General features: G+C 43.1%; 1 protein-coding gene across 3 annotated transcripts in view; it reads right to left on the bottom strand.

The window, feature by feature from the left end:
- baz1a (bromodomain adjacent to zinc finger domain, 1A) overlaps positions 1 to 22,771 on the bottom strand; it is an 82,813-nt gene that overhangs the window by 35,079 nt on the left and 24,963 nt on the right. For all 3 annotated transcript variants that reach the window (XM_055640558.1, XM_055640557.1, XM_055640556.1), the window contains 7 exons: positions 22,284 to 22,370; positions 21,933 to 22,157; positions 21,468 to 21,633; positions 17,684 to 17,788; positions 16,505 to 16,647; positions 15,381 to 16,100; positions 7,196 to 7,362 (listed from right to left, as the gene is read on the bottom strand). In XM_055640558.1, the coding sequence (XP_055496533.1) occupies positions 7,196 to 7,362; positions 15,381 to 16,100; positions 16,505 to 16,647; positions 17,684 to 17,788; positions 21,468 to 21,633; positions 21,933 to 22,157; positions 22,284 to 22,370 (1,613 nt within the window). The remainder of the gene's footprint in view (positions 1 to 7,195; positions 7,363 to 15,380; positions 16,101 to 16,504; positions 16,648 to 17,683; positions 17,789 to 21,467; positions 21,634 to 21,932; positions 22,158 to 22,283; positions 22,371 to 22,771) is intronic.

The raw sequence follows: 22,771 nt of genomic DNA, 5'->3' as shown, positions 1-22,771 counted from the left end.
GTTAGTGCTCCGACCAACTGAACTCCTCCCCATTTTCAATACCAAACAATTTTCCATCTATCTTTATTATTACTAAAACAATCACCTTGACCAAAACGCCACCCTTTATCGCTAAGACTTTTTCGCCACCTTACTCACCATTCTCCTCTACTCCAACCCACCATGTTTTGTTCCAATCGGTGAAATATGAGAAAAGTTATGAAGGTTTAAAAAAAAAATCGTGAGCAGCAGATTGGTCTTCCCACCTGTCTGTCACCATGAAGGTGAATAAAACCCCAGAGGTGGGGCTGAGTCAACAAGCCGTGCTGATCGAGTCAGCAAGAGTGGAGTCGGATAAGCCGCTGTGTGGAGTCAGGCAAGCCGCTGAGTGGTGCTGGGTAAGCCGTGGCCGCAGAGTGGAGTCCCTCCCACCCCCGCTCCTCCCCAAACATTCCCCCTTCCCCCTCCCCCCAGAGGAATATTGCATTGGGGAATGGGTTGCATTGGGGTACTAGGCCTCCCGTGTGACTGGGACCCAACAGGTCCCACTTAGTCTAGTTCATTGTACAACCCACTTACCACCCCTTCATGCATCGTTTTCCCAAAACCCAATCACAGAAACATTCACAAATTAAAGCTTGTTCTGCCATTGATTGAGATTGTAACTGCGGGACCATAGGACCATAAGACACAGGAGCCGAATTATCCATTCAGCCCAGCGAGTTGGCCCCACCGTTCGATCATGGCCAATCTATTTTTCCGTCTCAACCCCATTCTCCAGCCTTCTCCACCTATCAATCCCTGCTTTAAAAATACCCAATGACTTGACCTCTACCACAGTCTGTGGCAATGATTTTCACAGATTCACCACTCTTTGGCGATAGAAATTCCTCTTCATCTTCATTTTAAAGGAACATGCTTTTATTCTGAGGCTGTGTCCTCTGGTTCTAGACTTTCCATTACTGGAAACATCCTCTCCACCACCACTCCATCTAGGGCCTTCATTATTTGGTAAGTTTCAATGATATTCCCCCCTGTTCCTTCTAAACACCAGCAAGTCCAGGCCCAGAACCATTAAAACACTCCTCCTTACATTAACCCAATGATCGATGGGATCATTCTTGTAAATCTTCACTGGACCGTTTCCAATGCCAGCACTGATATGGGGGCTAAAAGTGCTCACAATACTCCAAATGTCGTCTGAGCAGCACCTTAAAGACTCCGCAAGGCACCCATACTTTTATATTCTAGCCCCCTCGAAATGAACGTTAACATTGTATTTGCCTTCCTTATTACCAACTCAATCCACAAATTAACCTTTTGGGAATACTGCACTAGCACTCCCAAGTCCGCTTGCACCTCAGATTTCTAAATCCTCCCCGTTTAGAAAATAGTCTGTGCCTTTATTCCTTCTACCCAAGTCCATTACGTTTATTCCATTTGGCACTTCTTTGCCCACTCTCCCAACCTGCGGACTCTCTGTGCCCCCAACACTAACCACTCGTCCACCTATCTTAGTATCACCCGCAGACTTGGTCACAAAGCCATCAAGGAAGAAAGATTCTAAGGGGAGTAGGAGGCAACCGTGGCTGACAAGAGAAGTTAGGGATAGAATAAAACTAAAAGAAAAGATGTACAACACAGCAAAGAGTAGCCGGAAGCCAGAGGATTTGGAAACTTTCATAGGACAACAGAAGGAAACAAAACGAGCAATACGGGCTGAAAAGATGTCGTACGAGGGGAAGCTGGCCAGGAATGTAAATAAGGACAGTAAACGTTTGTTTAGATATGTTAAAGGAAAAAGAATAGTAAAGTCAAATGTGGGTCCCTTGAAGGCAGACAAGGGTGAAATTATTATAGGGAACAAGGAAATGGCAGAAGAGTTGACCAGGTACTTCGGATCTGTCTTCACTAAGGAAGATACAAACAATCTCCCAGAAGTACTGGAGAACAGAGGATCTAAGGGGGTTGAAGAACTGAAACAAATTTTCATTAGGAGAGAAATAGTATTGGGTAGGCTAATGGGACTGAAGGATGATAAATCCACTGGGTCTGATGGTCTGCATCCCAGGGTCCTCAGGGAGGTGGTTCTAGAAATAGTGGACGCATTGGTGATCATTTTCCAATGTTCAATAAATTCAGGATCAGTTCTCGTGGATTGGAGGATAGCTAATGTTATCCCACTTTTCAAGAAAGGAGCGAGAGAAAACGGGGAATTACAGACCAGTTAGTCTGACTTCAGTGGTGGGAAAGATGCTGGAGTCAATTATTAAAGAGGTAATAATGGGGCATTTGGATAGCAGTAAAAGGATTAGTCCGTCAACATGGATTTATGAAAGGACAATCATGCTCGACTAATCTTCTGGAATTTTTTGAGGATGTGACAAGTAAAATGGATGAAGGGGAGCCAGTGGATGTAGGGTATCTAGACTATCAGAAAGCCTTTGATAAGGTCCCGCACGGGAGACTGGTGACTAAAATTAGAGCACATGGTATTGGGGGTAGGGTGTTGACGTGGATAGAAAATTGGTTAGCAGACAGGAAGCAAAGAGTAGGAGTGAAAGGGTCCTTTTCAGAATGGCAGGCAGTGGCGACTAGAGTGCCACAAGGCTCAATGTTGGGGCCGCAACTGTTTACCTAATATATTAATGATTTGGAAGAAGGAATTAGGAGCAACACTAGCAAGTTTGCGGATGACACAAAGCTGGGTGGCATTGTGAGCTGTGAAGAGGATGTTAGGAGGTTGCAGGGTGACCTGGACAGGTTGAGTGAGTGGGCAGATGCAGTATAATATAGATAAATGTGAGGTTATCCACTTTGGCAGCAATAACAAGGGGGCAGATTATTATCTCAATGGGGTTAAGTTATGTAAGGGGGATGTAAAGCGAGACCTGGGTGTCCTTGTATACCAGTCACTGAAAGTTGGCGTGCAGGTACAGCAGGCAGTGAAGAAAGCTAATGGAATGTTGGCCTTCATAATACGAAAATTTCAGTATAGGAGTCAAGAGGTTCTTCTGCAGTTGTATGGGGCTCTGGTAAGACCACATCTGGAGTATTGTGTACAGTTTTGGTCTCCTAATTTGAGGAAGGACATCCTTGTGATTGAGGCAGTGCAGCGTAGGTTCACGAGATTGATCCCAGGGATGGCGGGACTATCATATGAGGAAAGATTGAAAAGACTAGGCTTGTATTCACTGGAGTTTAGAAGGATGAGGGGGTATCTTATAGAAACATAAAATTATAAAAGGATTGGACAAGCGAGATGCAGGAAAAATATTTCCAATGTTGGGCGAGTCCAGAACCAGTGTCCACAGTCTTAGAATAAAGTGAAGGCCATTTAAAACTAAGGTGAGAAAATACTTTTTCACTTAGAGGGTTGTGAATTTGTGGAATTCCCTGCTACAGGGGGCAGTGGAGGCCAAACCAGAGGGAGTTAGATAGAGCTCTAGGGGCTTGTGGAATCAAGGGATATGGGGAGAAGGCAGGCACGGGCTTTTGATTGGGGCCAATCAGCCATGATCACAATAAATGGCGGTGCTGGCTCGAAGGGTCAAATGGCCTCCTCCTGCACCTATTTTCTACGTTTCTATAATTTCATCCATCAGATCATTCATATATAACGAGAAATGTAGCAGGTCCTTCACTGACCCATGCAGAAAGCTACTTGGCACCCACTTTTTGCCTTCTGCCAGCCAATCGCCTATCCATGCTGGTACCTTGCCTCTTATACCATGGGCTCCCATTTTGTTTAGCAGCCTCATGTGAGACACCTTCTGAAAATCCTAGTAAAGAACATCCATTGACTCCTTTGTCTATCATGGTTACTTCCTCAAAGAAGACTTCCTCAAAGAATACCAACAGATTTGTTAGATAAGATTTCCTTCACAAAACTATGCTGCTTCCAAGTACCCTGAAACCTCATCCTTGCTGATAAACTCAAAAATCTTTACCAACCACTGAATCTAGGCTAACCAACTTATAATTTCCTTTATTTTGCCTTGTTCCCTTCTTAAACAGTGGAGTTAGACTTGCGATTCTCCAGGTTATTGAGGGAAGCAAGAGAGGAAATTACAGGGTCCTTGACAATGATCGGTTTCTTCTGTAGCCTCAGGTGAGGACCTGGAAGACAAGGGAGTGGCCAATTTTGTTTGTTTAAGAAAAGTAGAGATAATCCAGAGAACTATAGGCCAGTGAGCCTCAGGTCAGCTTTAGGGAAACTATTGGAGAGAATTCTTCAAGATAGGATTTACTCCCATTTGGAATGGACTAATTAGGTGTAGCCAGCATGGCTTGATGAAAGTAGGGAAGTGGATGTTGTATACATGGATTTTAGTACGGCTTTTGATAAAGTCCCTTATGGAAGGCTGATCGAGAAGATTAAGGTTATACGATTCATTATGACTTGATCATATGGATTCATAACTGGCTTATTCATAGAAGATATCGGGTTGTGGTGGAAGGTAGATATTCTGGCTGTAAGTCTGTGTCCAGTGTTCTGCAGGGATCGGTGCTGGAACCTCTGCTGTTTGAGATATATATAAATGACCTAGACATAAATGTAGATGGGTTGGTAACTTTGCTTACGACACCAAACTTGTAGGAGCAACAATGAGGAATGCTGTGAGTAAATACAACAGGGTATAGATCAGCTGCAGAAACGGCAGTTTAGCCTGAGCAAGTGTGAGGTTTTGCACTTTGGGAGGTTGAATGTAAGGGGAAAGTACACAGTTAATAGCAAGACCCTTAACAGCATTGAAGTTCAGAGGGATCTTGGAGTCCATAACTCACTCAAAGGTGGCAGCACAAGTGGACAAGGTGGTAAAGAAGGTGTATGGAACGCTTGGTTTCAATGCTATGGGCATTTAATACAAGAGTCGGGAAGCCATGATACAGTTCTAAAAGATTGAGGTTAGGTTGAATTTAGAGCATTGTATTGCAAGCAGTTCTGGTCATCCCATTACAGGAAAGATGTAGAGGCTTTGGAGTTGATGTGGTTTACCAGAATGTTACTTGGATTAGAGGGTTTCAGCTACTGGGAGAGCTTTGTTTGTGGATCGTTGACTTGGATCGTTTTGTCTGGAACATTGGAGGTTGAAGGAAGATTTGCTATAAAACATAAAACTATGAGAGGCAAAGATAAGGTAGACAGTCAGAACCATTTTGCTCAGGTGGAAATGTCCAACATGAGAGGGCACAGTTATTAGTCGAGAGGGAAAATGTTTAATGGAGGTGTGGGGCAAGTAGTTTTCCCGCCCACAGAGTAGCGGGGGCCTGGAACGCATTGTCAGGAGTGGTGGAGGCAGACACGATAGTGCTGTTTAAGAGGCTTTTACATAAGTACATGGAAATGTAGAGAATAAAGGGATACAAATCATGATGAGATCAGTTTAACTATGGTTCAGGTTTCGGCACATAGTGGGCCAAAAGGCTCATTCCTGTGCTGTACTGTTCTATATTCCAGACTCCAGTGATTTTTGAAAGATCACATAATGCCTTCACAATTCTGCAGCTACCTCTTTTTTAGAACCATGGAGTGTAGTCCATCTGGTCCAGGTGACGTATCCACCTTTGGACATTTCAGCTTCCCGTGCACCTTCTCCTTAGAAATGGCAACTGCACTCACTTCTGCCCCCTGACTCTCGTAAATTTCTGGCACATTGCTAGTGTATTCCACTGTGAAGACTAATCCAAAAAAAACTTAGTTCATCTACCCATTTTTTTGTCCCCCATTACCGATTCTCCAGTGTCATTTTCCAGCGATTCAATGTCCGCTCTTTATACCTGAAAAAAACGTGTGGTATTCTCTTTTATATTATTAGCTAGCTTGCCTTCATATTTCATCTTTTTTCCCCCTACTGCTTTTTTGCTGCCTTCTGCTGGTTTTTAAATCCTTCCCACCCCAAATCTTAGCCATATTATATGCTTTCCCTTTTACTTTTTTATGCTCGCTTTGACTTTGTTTGTCAGCCACTGTTGTCTCATTCTCTCTACAGTACTTTTCTTCCTCCGAGGGATGAAAAGATCCTGCTCCGTCCAAACAACTCCCAGAAACTCCTGCCATTGCTGCTCCACTGTCATTCCAGATTGGGACCCCTTCCAATCAACTATGGCCAGCTCCTCACTCATGCCTCTGTCGTTACCTTTCCTCAACAGTAATAGCGATACATCAGATTAGACCTCTGCCTCTCAAGCTGCTGGTTGAATTCTATCACATTATGATCACTGCCACCTACATGGTTCTTTCACCTCATGCTCCCTAATCAAAGCTTTTAAACAACACCTTTAAAACACCTGGTTAATTTTTAAGCCAAGTCTCTCTTATCCAAGGTGCAAAACAGCAGAAATAGTTTCAACCCTATCAGTTCCCTTATCATCTTGATAACTGTAATTAAGTGACGCCTTATTTTATATTCCAGAAATGAAACCCCACCTTGAGATTTCTTCTTGTACTTGAACGTTTGGAATTCGGATCTTTCCATTAAACCTACAGCACAGTTTTATCAAAGGTTGATATATCCTTAAGGTGTGGTTCCCACAGCTGCTCACAGTACGCTCAAAAGAGGACTCAAATCACTATACCCAATATATGGTAGACAGAAATGCTGGACAAACTCAACGGGTGAGGCTGCATCTATGCAGCGAAGGAATAAGTGACATTTCAGGTTGAAACCCTTCTTCAGACTGATGTGGGGGTGGGGCCGGGAAGAAGAAAGGAAGAGGCGGAGACAGTAGGCTGCGGGAGAGCTGAGAAGGGGAGGGGAAGAAAGCAAGAAACCTTCTCCTCCCAGCTCTCCCACAGCCTAATGTCTCTGCCTCTTCCTTTCTTCTACCCCCCCCATCAGTCTGAAGAAGGGTCTCGACCCGAAACATCACCTATTCCTTCGCTCCATAGATGCTGCCTCACCCGCTGAGTTTCTCCAGCATTTTTGTCTACCTCTGATTTTTCCATTCCATCATCTGCAGTTCTCTCTTAAACATACCCAATATATGCTTTTTCAAAAATCTTGTTGCACATTACAATTATTCAATGTCTATTAAAATATTCCAGGAATAAAAGACAATCAAATAAAAAGCAATGCAAAAACAAGTTTACATTCTCTTAATGGAATACTCAACAGAAACAGATTGAAGACATACCATACCGATGTGCACAAGGATAATTAAATTATGAAATTCCACCAAGTTTTTGCAATTTTTTGCATTTGATAATACATACTTTTATTCCTCCGAGAGTTCCTTGCCAGGTTCTTTCTTCAATATCCAGAAGCAAATCCTTCAATCGCAATTCAAGCTGCATATCGGCAGATAATAGGCAAGACTCATGTGCACCAGGAGCATCTTTTAAAGTATTTTGAACAAGCTTGCTTTCCATTGGAGCTTTATCTAAAAATCAACATGGAATTTACTTGATTTGTATTCTCTAGCCATTTATTAAACCATTTTCTTCAATCCCCCATTTCCGATATTTGTTGGAACATTTCTTTTACAGTAGCTTAAATTTAAAGCTGCCAATTCTGCATCATTTCAGATTTTAAGATTGCCCAAATCTTAAATACAATACACATGCAAACAGAATAATAAAGTCTAAAACATGAGCTTAGTGGAGTAAGTGTTCATTTCAAATACTTGAATATGTTGCTTGGCAGCTGACAAATGCTTCAGGAATGAAATGCCTACTGTTTGCAATGGCAGACCATCCCTGGGATGAGTGTTCATGAGGAAAATCCACTTCAGTAACAGATATTGACCACAGGGTAAAGGTTTAAATTAGGAAGTTTTTTCATGGCACATTTCAAGCTAACAAAAAGTGTGCCTATGAAACAAAAAGGACATATTTACATACATTTCTGAAATATTTAACTGTGGAAATAGTGACCATGCTGCACAGTTTTATACCTACAAGTACAATAGTGAAGAGATTAATGATCTTTCTCACTTCGCCTGACATGGGTTTTTGCTGATCTTTGTACTTGTGCAGAGATTGCATGCTCTCAGTGAACACTTGGTTGCACTCCCTCATTCCCCCCCGCTTCCCTTCCCCTGGCGTTCTTGCTTTTCTCCCACACATTCCCTCCTTCGTCTTCCCCCACCTGGTTCCATCAGCCCATCATCCTCATCTACCAGCCCCTCTTCCCATTCCTACACTGCTGCAGACTGACAATGTTTCCTCAGTCCTGATGCTGAGTCTTAACCCGAAACATGAACTTAAGGGCCTGTCCCACTGCGGGGACCTAATTTGTGAGTTTAGAAGAGATTAAAAAACTGTCATGGCCTTGTTGTATCGCCGGAGTAGAACACCTCCTACGACCTCCTTCGACTATGTCGAGAATCTCCTTCGACCATGTAGAAGACCTCCTTCGACTATGCAGAAGACCTCCTTCGATTTCTTTCGACTAGCTTCGGGAAAATTGGACACCGAATAATGGAGAGTGAAGACGACCACCATCGACTTCACTAACACTATCTACGACTACCTTTGATTACCTTCGACTACCTTCGATTACCCACGAATAACATGCCAACCTACTACGACCTACTTTGACTAAACCTCCTAGTAAAAAAAAAAAAAAAAAAAGTTTTTTTTCCATGCCGCCCAATTTTTGCTCGCGGATAATTTACAGCATAATAAAAAATACTCCTCGACCAAACTGAGGCCGAGAGTATGCGGGAACTTCCCTTTAACATGAAGGAGAGTTACATAGACCTCCTAGGACCATGTGTCGACCATGCTGCAAGTTTGAGTTGAGCACAGACTCTTCCTGCAGTGGTGGGCCACAACCTTTACACTTTGCCTCCAAAAACACTACTTGACCCACTGGGTCCTTCCAGCATTCTGTTTCATATTTTGGTAAATATGAGAATGAGGGAAGAGACTTTATAGTGCTAATGAAACTCATCAAAATGGGCCTATGTTCCTTAAAGAGCTCAAATTGGCCCGTTAAGCAAAACATGTGTGCTGGCTATGATTATCTGATTTATTCTTATGCTGGGAGAAAGTGCTTTGTGACCTTGCAGAAAGGTTTTTTTTAAATACAGCCAGCTCAAGTGAGAAACATTGCTGCATCGATTTGCATACTGGGTAACCTTAATAATCTGATTGTTGATTTGGATTTAGAAAGAGGGGAGCAGAAACTCACTTCTTATTCTAAATCCTTCCGAAAGTCACAGCTAATATTAATTCCAGCCAGCTGGATGCTGTCCAACTTTTCTTTTAATGAAATAACTGTAACGGAGACAATTTTAAAAGGAAAGCTCAGCTTCCCTTTTAAGTCGAACTATCAATTCTGATTGACTGTCACTGTAAAGTTTAACATTTTACTTAGTTGTTGAATGGTATTACAGCCACTAATAGCTAACATTTTAATTATGTGTATACATATATTATTGATCTTATAGAGGTGTATAAAATCATGAGAGGAATCATCCGGTAGATGCAGAGTCTCTTGCCCAGAGTAGGGAAATCAAGAACATAGGTTTAAGTTAAAGGGGAAAAGATTTAATAGGAATCAGAGGGGTAACTTTTTCCACACAAAGGGTGGTGGTGGGTGATGGAACGAGCTGCCAGAGGAGGTAATTGAGGCAGGGACTATCCCAATGTAGACAGGTTCATGGCTAGGACAGGTTTGGAGCAATATAGGCCAAACTCAGGCAAGTGGGACTGGTGTAGCTGGGATATGTTGGCCGGTGTGGGCAAGTTGGCCCAAAGGGCATGTTTCCATGATGCATGATTATGACTCTATGGAAATGCGTGTTGGATGATTGGTTAATTGTCATGTGTAAATTCCCCTAGTGGTCATAGATGTGCGGCTAGCACTAACTCAGTGGGGCAAAAGTCCTGATTATATGCCATTTGACTACGAGTGGCTTAGTTTTTCTTGTTTTTCCCCCATTTCAAGTTATTTTGGGAATGTCTGCAACATGAAATATCTTTAGGCTATGGATACTGTGGTGTAAGAGTTAAACTGACAATGTGAAATGGAGTTATCAGCCAAGTTAGCAGCCCTACATGCCATAGCCTCTCGAAATCAAGTTTCCAGACGCATAATCTCCTCGCGCCTATGATCATTGCTTGGGAACGCAGCCGTTCGCGGGACATTCTATGGGGGAAAGGTTGCGTTGGAGAACAAACACAACAGCAATAGTTGGGTAGACCACCGCTAGTAGCGCAGAAACGTTGCAGACAAAGGGGGCTTATGATTGGCTCGGGGAGGGGGCAGTCGCGCTTTGATAAGAAATGCCATGAAGGATGGTGTTGGGCGCCCTTTCGGAGAACCTCAGCCTTCGACCATGTCGCGAATGGTGCCAGGTGATCAAGAACGAAACATCCCGTGGCGTGCTCTGATGAGTTTGCGAGTGCGTACGGGTTTACGTGACTGTATGCGGCTCGTTCTGCTGTGTGCTCTGGGTTTGCGAGTGCTTTCAGGGATTTTTGAGGATACCTGTGTGTATGTGCCTTAGTTAGTAGTGTAATAAATTACTGAGTGAATCAAAACTGTTATCCGAATCCAGTGATTTATCAAACACAACATTTGGCGTAGTCAGCAGGATTCAGATAACAGACAATGTGCAAGTTAAATAATGAGCAAGTTAAAGAAAGCATTGGAGCCTGAAATTATCGGATTAAAGGGTGGGTGGATAATACGGATGGGTTTGCGAGTTTGGCCAACTTAATTGCTCAGTCCGAGACTCCCATCGACAGGTCCGATGGACTAAACAACAATCCTAATGTCACAATCAGATATAATATATTGACACACTTAAAGGAGAGCGGGATGCTCGAGGTAAAGGGGACCCACAATGGAGCATTCTGGCTGTGACCATCAATATCTAAATCTCAACATGAGAATCCTAAACAAAAATAACAAGAATTAAAAAACCCAAGACAAAATTGCTACATTAAAGGAGCACCCACTGACTATCAATGGCAGTGGAGACATCCAGAAACTGGGCTGCGGAGATGGGAAACCGAGCTGTGGACACTGCTTGTTGGAGATGGCCAGACTCAAGCAAGCTGAGGAGGTTAAGCCCGTGGACTGGCAAGTTCACCTGATTACGTCCGTTAACTAATGATAAGGGGGAGGACGTTAATACCTGGGATGGGGACATCTGGTATGCTAACAACAGAGGGAAACAACAGTGGATCAGGGTCCCTACCTTCCCCCACCGACAGACTTACGACCCCCCCTCCCCCCTATATACCCCCGATCAGGTCCTAGTGCAGGCACGTCCGGTTAAGACCACCGTCCATTAAGACCACAAGGGCACTGACACCAACACATTAGGACCTCTCCCCTGAGCTCCCGGGGAGTCCAGTGTCAGTACGCCCATCTGGGTCAGTACGCACGCCCCTGGGGACTCCAGGGTCTGTATGCCCGCCCACTCCAGCACCCCAGGTATCCACAACCCTTCAGGACCACACTCTGAAGGAGTTGTCCACCATGAGTGACCGCTTCGGCCAACAACCTGGGGACAGTGGTTGCTCCGGGTATGGGATAAGGGAGCCACGGAAATACTCAATGAAGAAACGCAGGGGCTCGGTGACCTGTACCATAACAGTGGGATTAACCGTGAAATGCGGCTTGGATGAGATCATAGGGACCCAATCATCCTCTGGGATCAGGTGGAGGCTGCTGTAACCATTAAAAAAAAAACCCTCACTGATTGATTGGGACTTCCGCTCGCTGCCAGAATGGTTCACAGCTGAGGAGGGGGCAATGGCACTAAGACAAAGGGCCCTGATTATGTCCTTGTATGACGCCGACTTGAATTATGAGTCTTGAGAACCGTGAATTTACTGCCTCCCTCCTTTCTTATTTGGTAAAGACTGCAGCATCTGGCACCAGAGGGGTGGTACTGGCTCCTGGGACCGGCAGTAAAGGAATCTAAAGGGACAGCCCTCACTGCATACAAGAGGTTGGGCCATTTGACTGACCACACCTCCTCTGAAGTGCTTCTCTGTACTCCCTCTATGGCAAGAATGTCTTTCGTCAGACTAGGAGGCCAAAACTGTACGCAATACTCCAGGTGTGGTCTCACCAAGGCCCTGTACAACTGCAGTAGAACCTCCCTGCTCCTATACTCAAATCCTTTTGCTATGAATGATAACATACCATTCGCTTTCTACACTGCCTGCTGCACCTGCATGCCTACTTTCAATGACTGGTGTACCATGACACCCAGGTCTTGTTGCATCTCCCCTTTTCCCAATTAGCCACCATTCAGATAATAGTCTACTTTCCTGTTCTTGCCATCAAAGTGGATAACCTCACATTTATCCACATTATACTGCATCTGCCATGCATTTGCCCACTAATCCAACCTATCCAAGTCACCTTGCAGCCTCCTAGCATCCTCCTCACAGCTAACACTGCCCCCTAGCATCGTGTCATCTGCAAACTTGGAGATGTTGAATTCAATTCCCTCGTCCAAATCATTAATATATATTGTAGATAGCTGGGGTCCCAGCACTGAGCCTTGTGGTACCCACTAGTCACTGCCTGCCATTCTGAAAAGGACCAGTTTACTCCGACTCTTTGCTTCCTGTTTACCAGCCAGTTCTCTATCCACATCAATACTGAACCCCCAATACCGTGTGCTTTAAGTTTGCATACTAATCTCTTATGTGGGACCTTGTCGAAAGCCATCTGAAAGTCCAGATATAACATATCCACTGGTTCTCCCTTATCCACTCTATTACTTACATCCTTGAAAAATTCTATAGAATTCATCAGACGATTTACCTTTCATAAATCCATACTGACTTTGTCCAATGAATTCACCACTTTCCAAATGTGCTGCCATCCCATCTTTAATAACTGACTCCTTACATAGCAGTTTCCCCACTACCGATGTTAGACTAACTGGTCAGTAATTCCCCGTTTTCTCTCTCCCTCCCTTTTTAAAAAGTGGGGTTACATTAGCTACCCTCCAATCCTCAGGAACTACTCCAGAATCTAAAGAATTTTGAAAAATTATCACCAATGCATCCACTATTTCTGGGGCTACTTCCTTAAGTACTCTGGGATGCATCCTCTTCCTCAGCACCCCTGGCAATTTGATTCACCCAATCTATATGTAGATTGAAGTCACCCATTATAACTGTTTTACCTTTGTTGCACGCTTTAATGACCGTGGGACACTTATCATCGCCCGCCAGGGGCTTTGACTCTGACATCGGGAGGAGAATGGGGAGTGCAGGGGAGAGATAAGTCTTTGCCTTCCATCACAGCGAGAGGAGATGCGCTGTGATGGATATTTGTGTAAATTGTGTTGTCTTGGTTCTTTTCCTTGTGTGTATGACTGCAGAAACCAAATTTCGTTTGAACCTCAAAGGTTCAAATGACAACAAATAAATTGTATTGTATTTCTAATTTCCTGTTTGATGCCATCCCCAACTCCACTACTACTATTAGGTGGTCTGTACACACTCCCACTAGTGTTTTCAGCCCCTTAGGGTTTCGCAGCTCTACCCATATTGATTCCACATCCTCCAAGCTAATGTCCTTCCTTTCTATTGCCTTAATCTCCCCTGACCAGCTTGTTTTGGTGGTGGTTGGCATAATATACTGCAATTGTGTGCTTCCCTACTGCCGCGTGAGCAGTGCCAAGAGGGTGGTATTGAACCTGTGGGGCGAATGTAAAGGGATTTGGGGTTAATGAGAGGTGAAATTGTGTTCAAAACATTGCATGCTTGGGTTGATTAAAAGGGGCCAGTAAATCATGGGGATGCTTGCAGGGCTATTGAGATAAGCTTTGCTTTCACAGAGACATCCAAGACTAGCTTGGTGTCTAATAGAACACACAACTCGCACCATTATGGCATGGATAATTAGATTGACACAATCACCTCACATTTAGAGATAGAAATATTATATTGTACTTTTGATTATTATTGTTTGTATACTCAGTAACATGTAGTTAAATGGGTTCTAATGTAGACTGATGACTCCAAGGGATGGAGTCTTGTGCAAGGGTTGACCTAACAATGCGAAATGGAGTTATCAGCTAAGTTAATGGCCTGTCCCACTATGGCGACCTAATTTGCGAGTTTAGAAGAGATTGCGCTGGCCAAAAACTCACAACATTGTCGACACGTGATCCTAGTAGGTCACTAACTCTCCTTCATGCTCAAGAGAAGTTCCCGCATACTCGCAAATTTCTCAGCATGCTGAAAATTTTTCCGCGAGTAAAAATTGGTCGGCATGGTTCTTTTGAACTCATTGTGCAGTGGTAGTGGGGTCGCCATGTAGTTATAGGCAGTCGAGGTAGCCGTAGGCAATTTCCTTTGCTGACTGGGCATTTTAATTGGCATTGGAATTTTCAGAACCAAGGAAAACCGACCGGTAATGTTAAATGCCCGCTAAACTTTATTAAAAGTTGTCTGGCTTCTTAAAAATGTCTCCAGTCCTTCTTCCTCCTTCTCTCCCCCGCCCTCCCAAAGGACTAGCTGTACACTGTGTCAACCGTCTTTTATCTTCTTGTTCAGCGCGGGTGTGAATTTCAGACAGCGCTCCCCTGCTTTCCCTGGCGTCTGTCTGTGTGCGTGTGCGCATATCAGGCGAGTGCCCTCGAGCTTGAAGGTCGAAAACAGTTGCTGAAAAGTTGCGTAAGTGGGACAGGCCCTTCAGCAGCCCTACATTTCATAGCCTCTCGAAATCAAGTTTCCAGACGCGTTCTCCTCGCGGCCTTTCGCAGGACATTCTATTGGTGAAAAGGTTGCGTTGGCAATCAAAACACAGCAGCAATAGTTGGGTAGTCCACTCGCGCTGCCCCTGCAGCTAGTAGCACAGAAATGTTGCAGACAAGGGGGCCTTATTATCGGCTCAGGGAGGGGGTAGTGGCACGGTCTGCTCCGATAAGAAATGCCATCAAGAATGGTGTTGGGCGCCCTTTCGAGGAGAGAAACTCAGCCTTCGACTGTGCCGCGAATGGCGCCAGGTGATCAAGAAGGAAAGATCCTGTGGCGTGCTCTGACGAGTTTGTGAGTGTGTACGGGTTTACGCGAGTGTATGTAGAAACACCCTGCGGCGTGCTATGCTGTGTACTCGGGGTTTGCGAGTGCGTTCAGTGATATTTGGGGATATTCGAGGATACGTGAGAATATGTGACTTATTCAGTAGTGTAATAAATTATGAATGAATCAAAACTTATCTGAATCCAGTGATTTATCAAACACAACAGGCACCTAAAATGCTAGCAAAAATGTTATTAATTACAGTAAAACAATTTTTATCCAAAGTGTTTGATGACCAAATTCAATGTTAAATTTTTCTTCCAAAAAATTTTCAATTACCCCACCCACATTTCAAAATTACAGCTCCTGCAAGCAAGGCAAATATTAACATTCCTTGGCTTATTTTAGGAAACAAAGTTTAGTTACTGGTAAGGATGTAAAGACTTACCTGGAATTTGAAGTCTTTCCACAGGAAAGTTAGTAAGCAATTCAGTGAGCCGGCTTTTCTCCTGGAGAAGAGTTTCTTTCAAAGAGCTCTCTCTGTTTCCCCGAGAGTTAAGTGCTTCGATCAGTTGATCCAATTGTTCAGGTGATGAATAAAAACACCATCGATTCGGTTTGTTTATTGGTCTGTGCAATTCTGCTGCATGGATAGTATCAAGAATTTGGTCCTGATCTGAGGTAGATGGCTGTGAAGATCGTGAAGGAGAACCGGAAGAGTTTTTATCCTGAGAAATTAACTTGTCATTATGTGGCTCATGCTGCTTTTGGTGCATCTTCCCTGAAGCTCCATTCCCTGAGGATTCATTACCATGTGCTTTATCATAAATTTTATTTCCCTGAGATTCCAAACTTTTCTCTCGAGTTTTAGCAGGACAAGGCTGTAGCATATCAGCCAACAAGCCTTCATAGTCTTCCTCCACAAATAAGCCAGGCACGGAACTCAAGGCCCAGTATCTATGGTACATGCGGTCACGTCCCAAAGGGAGAATATTGGTGCATGATGCAGCATTTTGAATTTTTCCCCCAAGTTCTTTTTCTTTTTTCAGTTGCTCATATTTCAAAACTTCTTCTTCCTCTGGACTCAAGGTCTTTCTCTTTTCCACAATTGATCCTTCAGTTTCTTCAGGATTCTGGCCACTTTTAAAAACAATTTGATTCTTCTTTCCTAGTCATACAATTTAAAATCAAGATTTCCATAAGTTTTCCAAGTACCAAAGAATATTAATCAGAATATTACAACTCTTAAAGTGTAATTAGGTACACACCAGTACCAATTCCTCAATTACTGACATCTATTCTTATTATGCATACACACGTCCCTTTCAAGTGATCAAGTATCTGATAAGTTCAATCACACGAACAAATGAGAAAAATTGAGTAATTTTAAGAACCTGCAATAACTCCTCTGTGGCTACTGAAACACTGCTATAGACCATAATATGTTCACTGAGAAAGCTGACAGGGTAACAGAAGTGATTAAACTAACCTATTAAGTGCACGTTTTTCTTGCGCATATCATGATGGAAGAAGAAACCACATTAATGTGACAAATACACTTTTAAGACCAACCTTTTTGTCCATTTTTACAGGATCCCAAATCATCCTCATCTTCTGTGGCCATATCACATCCACGATCTCTGTGCGCAGACTCCTGGCTTTCAGTACTGGTGTCAATTTCTTCTCGAGTTGAGTCCTGAACCATATCTTCGTCACTTTAAAAATAACTTATGTTTACATGCAAGCAAATATATTTCCAGAATTATCTAGTAACCTCTCAAAATCAGTGAAAAGTCAAATTAATGATAAATCTGGAATTGTAGCCAAAATACAAACTTAACTGTAAAATTGCCTTGATCAAGATGACTAAACACAAAAGAAATCGATCTATGTCAATTTCTGGTGTAACCATGAACAAAAGTAAAAAAACACTGCCCTAAACAGGGGACATTAGTTTATTTGCTGTCATATAACGAAATATTCCCTGCAATAATGACACATTACCTTAGTTCAAGTATGTGTCACTTAGAATAAAAATATCTTAAGAGCACTTTGTTTTATTACATAATGTGACAGTACCCCCCTCCCCTGAGGCCACTCTGATCCCAATGACTGGCTAACAGCTGGGTCCAATTAGCTATTATTGGTTGGCCACTTGAACCTCGTCAGCCTGCTCCCTACAAATCCCAGAGCCTCCACTCAAAGCAAGGGTGAATTATCGGGAGAAGCCCGAGATCACCACGCCTTCCCCTTCAAAAACCAGGACAGAAGAATGGAGCAGCTGGGCTTGTACACTCTGGAGTTTAGAAGGATAAGAGGGGATCTCATTGAAACATACAAGATTGTTAAGGGCTTGGACACGCTAGAGGCAGGAAATATGTTCCTGATGTTGGGGGGTCCAAAACCAGGGGCCACAGTTTAAGAATAAGGAGTAAGCCATTTAGAACGGAGACGAGGAAACACTTTTTCTCACAGAGAGTTGCGAGTCTGTGGAATTCGCTGTCTCAGAGGGCGGTGGAGGCAGGTTCACTGGATGCTTTCAAGAGAGAGCTAGATAGGGCTCTTATAAATAGCGGAGTCAGGGGATATGGGGAGAAGGCAGGAATGGGGTATTATACCCACGGCCGAAAATAATTAGTCTAGCTTAGTCGCTCTTAAATAATTTTTCATGAATCAGAACTCAATGCTCTTAATTTGCATCTTTTTATATCCACACAAAATGTCTTCAATAAGCAATCACTAAAAACATACACTGAATTTCTCTTTGACTTTCTCTGTTCCTCTTTTATCCGATCATGCCTATCCTTGAAGCGCTGTTCTTGCTCTCTGAGTCGTTCTTCTTTTCTCTTGCGATATCTGAAAGAAATGGGAAAAATGAAATTAAACAATGTACAAGAAGATATAGTATGAAATTTAGAGCTTGCAAAAGTTTTAATTTTTTCAATTTTCCTCTTTAGTGGATTTAGTAAAATCAGTGTAAAAGCAGGTACGTAGCAACACAAAAGCTAGCCAGCAACATCCCAGGCCATTGTGAAACCAATTTGCAACATAATCAAGAGAATCAAAACTGTTTTATCGTCATATGCACCACAACGGGTGAATGCAACAGCACAAGTTTGTAAACCCATTAATCAATTGATAGCATAATAAACCAAAAATATTCAATATATAAATCCCAATTTAGTGCAACGAAGGCAGTCAATACAGTAATACCTCATTTTAACAGACCCCTTTATAATGAATTTTGGTTATAGTAGATGGGCCAGCTGACAAATTATACTATTGGAATGATGCTTCTGTCAGTTTCAAACCAAGGTCTACAGATACTTCTCTGCACTTATGCAAAGAGCCGACATCCGATAATGGAACAATTCGTCTGTCATAGCTCAGCTGTCACAACACACGCCTCAGAACAGATTTGCATAATTTAAGATGGCATTGTAATGCTTTATTAATGAAATCTGCCTTCCCAGATAGATTTGTTACTAAAGAGCAGGAAATTTAGTCCCTTCGACCAAACACAAAAACTGATTAGCTAACATTAATTGAACTGGTTCGGACTTGGCCATCTGTTGGGTTATAGTTAATACGAGTGGCATAAATACTTGCACCATAAAGAGGCTTATAATGCAAGTTCATGCTCAATAATGGCATATAAGTAACATATACACTTTAAAAACACTTGCACCTGGAAGTTTTATCCCATTTCTCCCTGGTGCATTAAAACTGTAGAGAGAAATGTGATCATGACCGTTTACAGCACTTTCAGCATCTTTCTGGAAATTTGAAGGAGCACATGTGACCTTGAGGTCACTTCCAAGTCAGATGCGTGCAGGATGACGCCATTCTCTATGCAATGCTTCTCTCGGAATATTGCAGGAGAACTTCAACCATATTGTCCTAGGAGCATTTATTGTAAGCCACTTCCCATTCCATGACATGGCCTTAATTACACCTGCAAATAAGTGTGTTGCCCTTCATCTACCGCATCATCATTTATATGTCAATGATTCCAATTCTACCTGCCACAAAGTTTTGATGAAGTGGAACACAGGAGGGCAGTCAGTATTATGACCGAGGAGGTGTTGAACGTCCCAAGGCATATAAACATAGACAAATCTCCAGGGCAGATATATCCAAGGACACCGTGGGAAGAAACTAGTTGCGCTTTGGCTGAGATATACAAATCATAATTAGATACTGGTGAGCTGCCGGGTGGGAAATGTTGTGCCTCTATTTAAGAAGGGATGCAAAAAAAACCTGGGAATTATAGGCCAGTGAGCCTAACATCTGTGGTAAAGAAAGTTACTGGAGAGTCTTGACAGGGAAAAGATAGACAGGGGTTGATTAGAGTAGTCAGCGTGGTTTTGTGCGCGGGATATGGTGTCTCACGACTCCAATTGAGTTTTTTGAAGAACTAACCAAAAAGAGTGTTGAGGGCAGAGCCATAGAAGCTGTCAAAATGGATTTCAGCTAGGGTTTTAATGAATGTTCTGCATGGTATGCTGCTCTGGAAGGTTAGATAGATCACATGAGACCCAGGGATTGCTAGCCAATTGGATTTAAAAAAGGCTTCATGGAAGGAAGGAGAGGATGATGGTGGAAAGTTGTGTTTTGGATTGGTGATCAGTGGTGTGCCTCAGTGTTGGACCCATTGCTGTTTGTGGTTTACATCAATAATCAAGATGAGAATGTACAAAACATGATGAACACATTGGCAGATGATACTAATGTGGGTGGTATTGTAGATAGCTAAATTGGTATCAAAAAATACATCAGGATCTTGATCAGTTGGGCAAGTGGGCTGAGGAATGGTTAATGTATTTTAATGCAAGTAAGTGCGTGGTGTGGCATTTTGGGACGTCAAACGAGGCAGAACTTTTATAGTGAATGGCAAGGGTCTGGAGAGAGCAGAGATAGTTCTAAGACTTCAGATAGTTCTCTGAAAGTGGCATCACAGGTAGACAGGGTGACCAAGAGGCTTTCGGCACATTGGCCTTCATCAGTCAGAATATCGAGTAAAAAGTTGGGATGTCATGTTAAAGTTGCACAAGACGTTGGTGAGGCTACATTGGAGTATTTTGCTCACCCTGCTATGGGAAAGATGTTCGTTCAGTATAGAATTACAGCTTGGAAACAGCCCCTTCGGCCCACCAAGTCTGTGCCGATCAACGTACACTAGATCAGGGTTGGGTACTTTTCGGCGCCGCTGTTTTGGCGCTGCCGTTTCGACACCGCCGTTTTTGATTGTCCCCCCGTTTAATATAAATGTAGGTTTCTGTTGTCCCCTATGAATTGTGTCATGAATTTTCTTATGCCCAAAATAAAAATAACCAGCCAGTAACTAATCTTAATTCATCTAATTCAATAATAAACCTGAAGCTAAACCAGTAGAATGCATTTACTGTCTACTTTGTTAATGATTGCACTTTAAAAATGATTTGTTTTTACCCTCAATCTTCTGCTCTCTACCTGGTTGTAGTGGTTTTGGGTGTCTTTAATGAGACGTTCTCATGAATTAGCAAAAGATCGGCGGCTCCAAACGGAGGTGCCGAAACAGTGGCGCCGAATGGTACCATTCCGACTAGATCTATCCTACACATTAGGGACAATTTACAGAAACAAATTAACTGACAAACCAGCAAGTTTTAGGGATGTGGGAGGAAACCGGAGCACCCGGAAGGAATCCCGCTGCAACAGGGAGAACATACAAACTCCATACAGTCAGAGCCCATAATCATGATCGAGTTTGGGTCTCTGGCGCTACAAGGCAGCAACTCAACCATTGGGAGGGAAAAAGAAAGAAGATGCGGAGACAGTAGGCTATGTGGGAGAGCTAGGAAGGAGAGGAGGGAGAAAGCAAGGACTACCAGAAATGAGAGAAGTCAATGTTCATACCGCTGGGGTGTAAACTACCCATGCAAAATATGAGGTGTTGTTCCTCCAATTGACGCTGGACTTCACTCTGGCAACAGAGGAGGCCCAGGACAGAAAGGTCAGATTCAGAATGGGAGGGGAAGCGCTGGGCAGCCGGGAGACCAGGTTGGTTAGTACAGACTGAGCAGAGGTGTTCGGCGAAGTGGTCGCCGAGCCTACACTTTGTCTCGTCGATGTGGAGAAGGTGGCACCTAGTCCTTGCTTTCTCTCTCCGTATCCTCCCCTTCCCAGATCTCCCACAACCTACTGTCGCCGCCTCTTCCTTTCTTCTCCTCCCAACCCCCCCCCCCCCCCCCCCCCCCCCCCCCCCCCCCCCCCCCCCCCCCCCCCCCCCCCCCCCCCCCCCCATCAGTCTGAAGAAGGGTCTCGACCCGAAACATCGCCTTTTCTCCATAGATGTTGCCTCACCCGCTGAATTTCTTCAGTATTTTTTATCTACTTTTGATTTTTCCAGCATCTGCAGTTCCTTCCTAACCAGCAATAGTTCTTTTGGGTCCAAGGATGCCCAATTTCTAAGTTCTTACAACCCTTCCAACTCATCCATTAGGATATCTCTGTGTGATAACGTGTTAGATAAGCATGCATGTTTAGTTCATACCTTGCTGCAGCCTCCTCTCGGCCTCTACGATGCTGTTCAGCTTTCAGTTCCCTAAATTCTTGTCTGGCCTGTTTCAGAATCTCTACATTATCTTCAATGAAATTCCTCGTGGAAACTAGAGTTAGCAGCTGCCCACACAGAGCACGCAGCACCTTCAGTTTCTCCGCTGCCAAATTGAAAACAGAGATTACAATATGCACATGTTCTAAATTGTGTTTAGTCTACCAATTTATTCTTCACTTGTTAATTGTTTCAATGATGATCCATGCTATTATGTGGGGTGTACAATATACTTCAGTTTTTTTGAAACTTTACTTAATGGTTAACATTTGATTTCTGGTACAAATAAAACATCCAAAACATAAACATCTTTCAAAAGTATACAATAATTGAATAAGCTGGCATTAAATCACTGAAATTTACCAAATTGCAAGTAAAAAGAAAGTTTAGAAAAATATTTATTACCCGATGTCAGATCATACACTGGGATGTTTGTTAGTTTTTTCAAAAGTTCTGGATTGTTCATCCTGAATTCAACACAGGCATCATCACTAGCATCAAATCCACCTTGTTGCTGGTATCGATACTTTGCATTTGCTGGCGTCACATCTGCCCCCGCTGCCAGGATGTGAAGTCGGAGAATCTCAGACAGTGTACAGCTATCAAGATCCAAATTACGCAGTGAGCAGCCTTGAACAAATAAGTGAAAATTTAATGATCATTAGGTTAGTGGATTAAAACAAGCTCCCCCACACACACACACACACACACACACACACACAATGTAAATTCAAAGTGCATTGAAAATTAAAGCACCTTGAGAGAGCTGAGGCCATGCAGCAGCAAAAGCTGCAACTGCTGAGACTGCACATTTGGTAGAATCTAGATCTTCATCCAATGCATCTGTGAAGTGATTAAACAAATGTTAGGCACAGAAATCAATAATAAGTTAAAGAACAACTTACAATTTAGAATGGGGGAATCTAAAGCATTGGCAAGTTAAACTGTCAAAAAGGCATGTGCAGTTTCACCAAATATCAGGTTTCTTTTCCATTCTCCCCCAATAAAAAGTGCATTGAAAACTTATAAAACCTGCCCAAGCACCAGGATAGGGAGTAGCATTACTAATTAAACAATGCAAAGTAGGGCTTAAAAATAGACACCATTTGCAAATTAAAGCAGTGTTAAATAGTGTGACATAAATCGCTAGTTTCAGTGCGAAGAAAACCTTTCAAAGTGGACTGGATCCTCCGGGAAACTTGACAAAACACTGGTGAAATTAAAAATTGCAGAAGCAATCAGTT

The sequence above is a fragment of the Leucoraja erinacea genome, chromosome 9 (genome assembly GCF_028641065.1).
Source record: "Leucoraja erinacea ecotype New England chromosome 9, Leri_hhj_1, whole genome shotgun sequence".
NCBI lineage: Eukaryota > Metazoa > Chordata > Chondrichthyes > Rajiformes > Rajidae > Leucoraja > Leucoraja erinaceus.
Note: the sequence above shows the minus strand (reverse complement) of the source record. Positions and strands in the feature narration are given on the sequence as shown.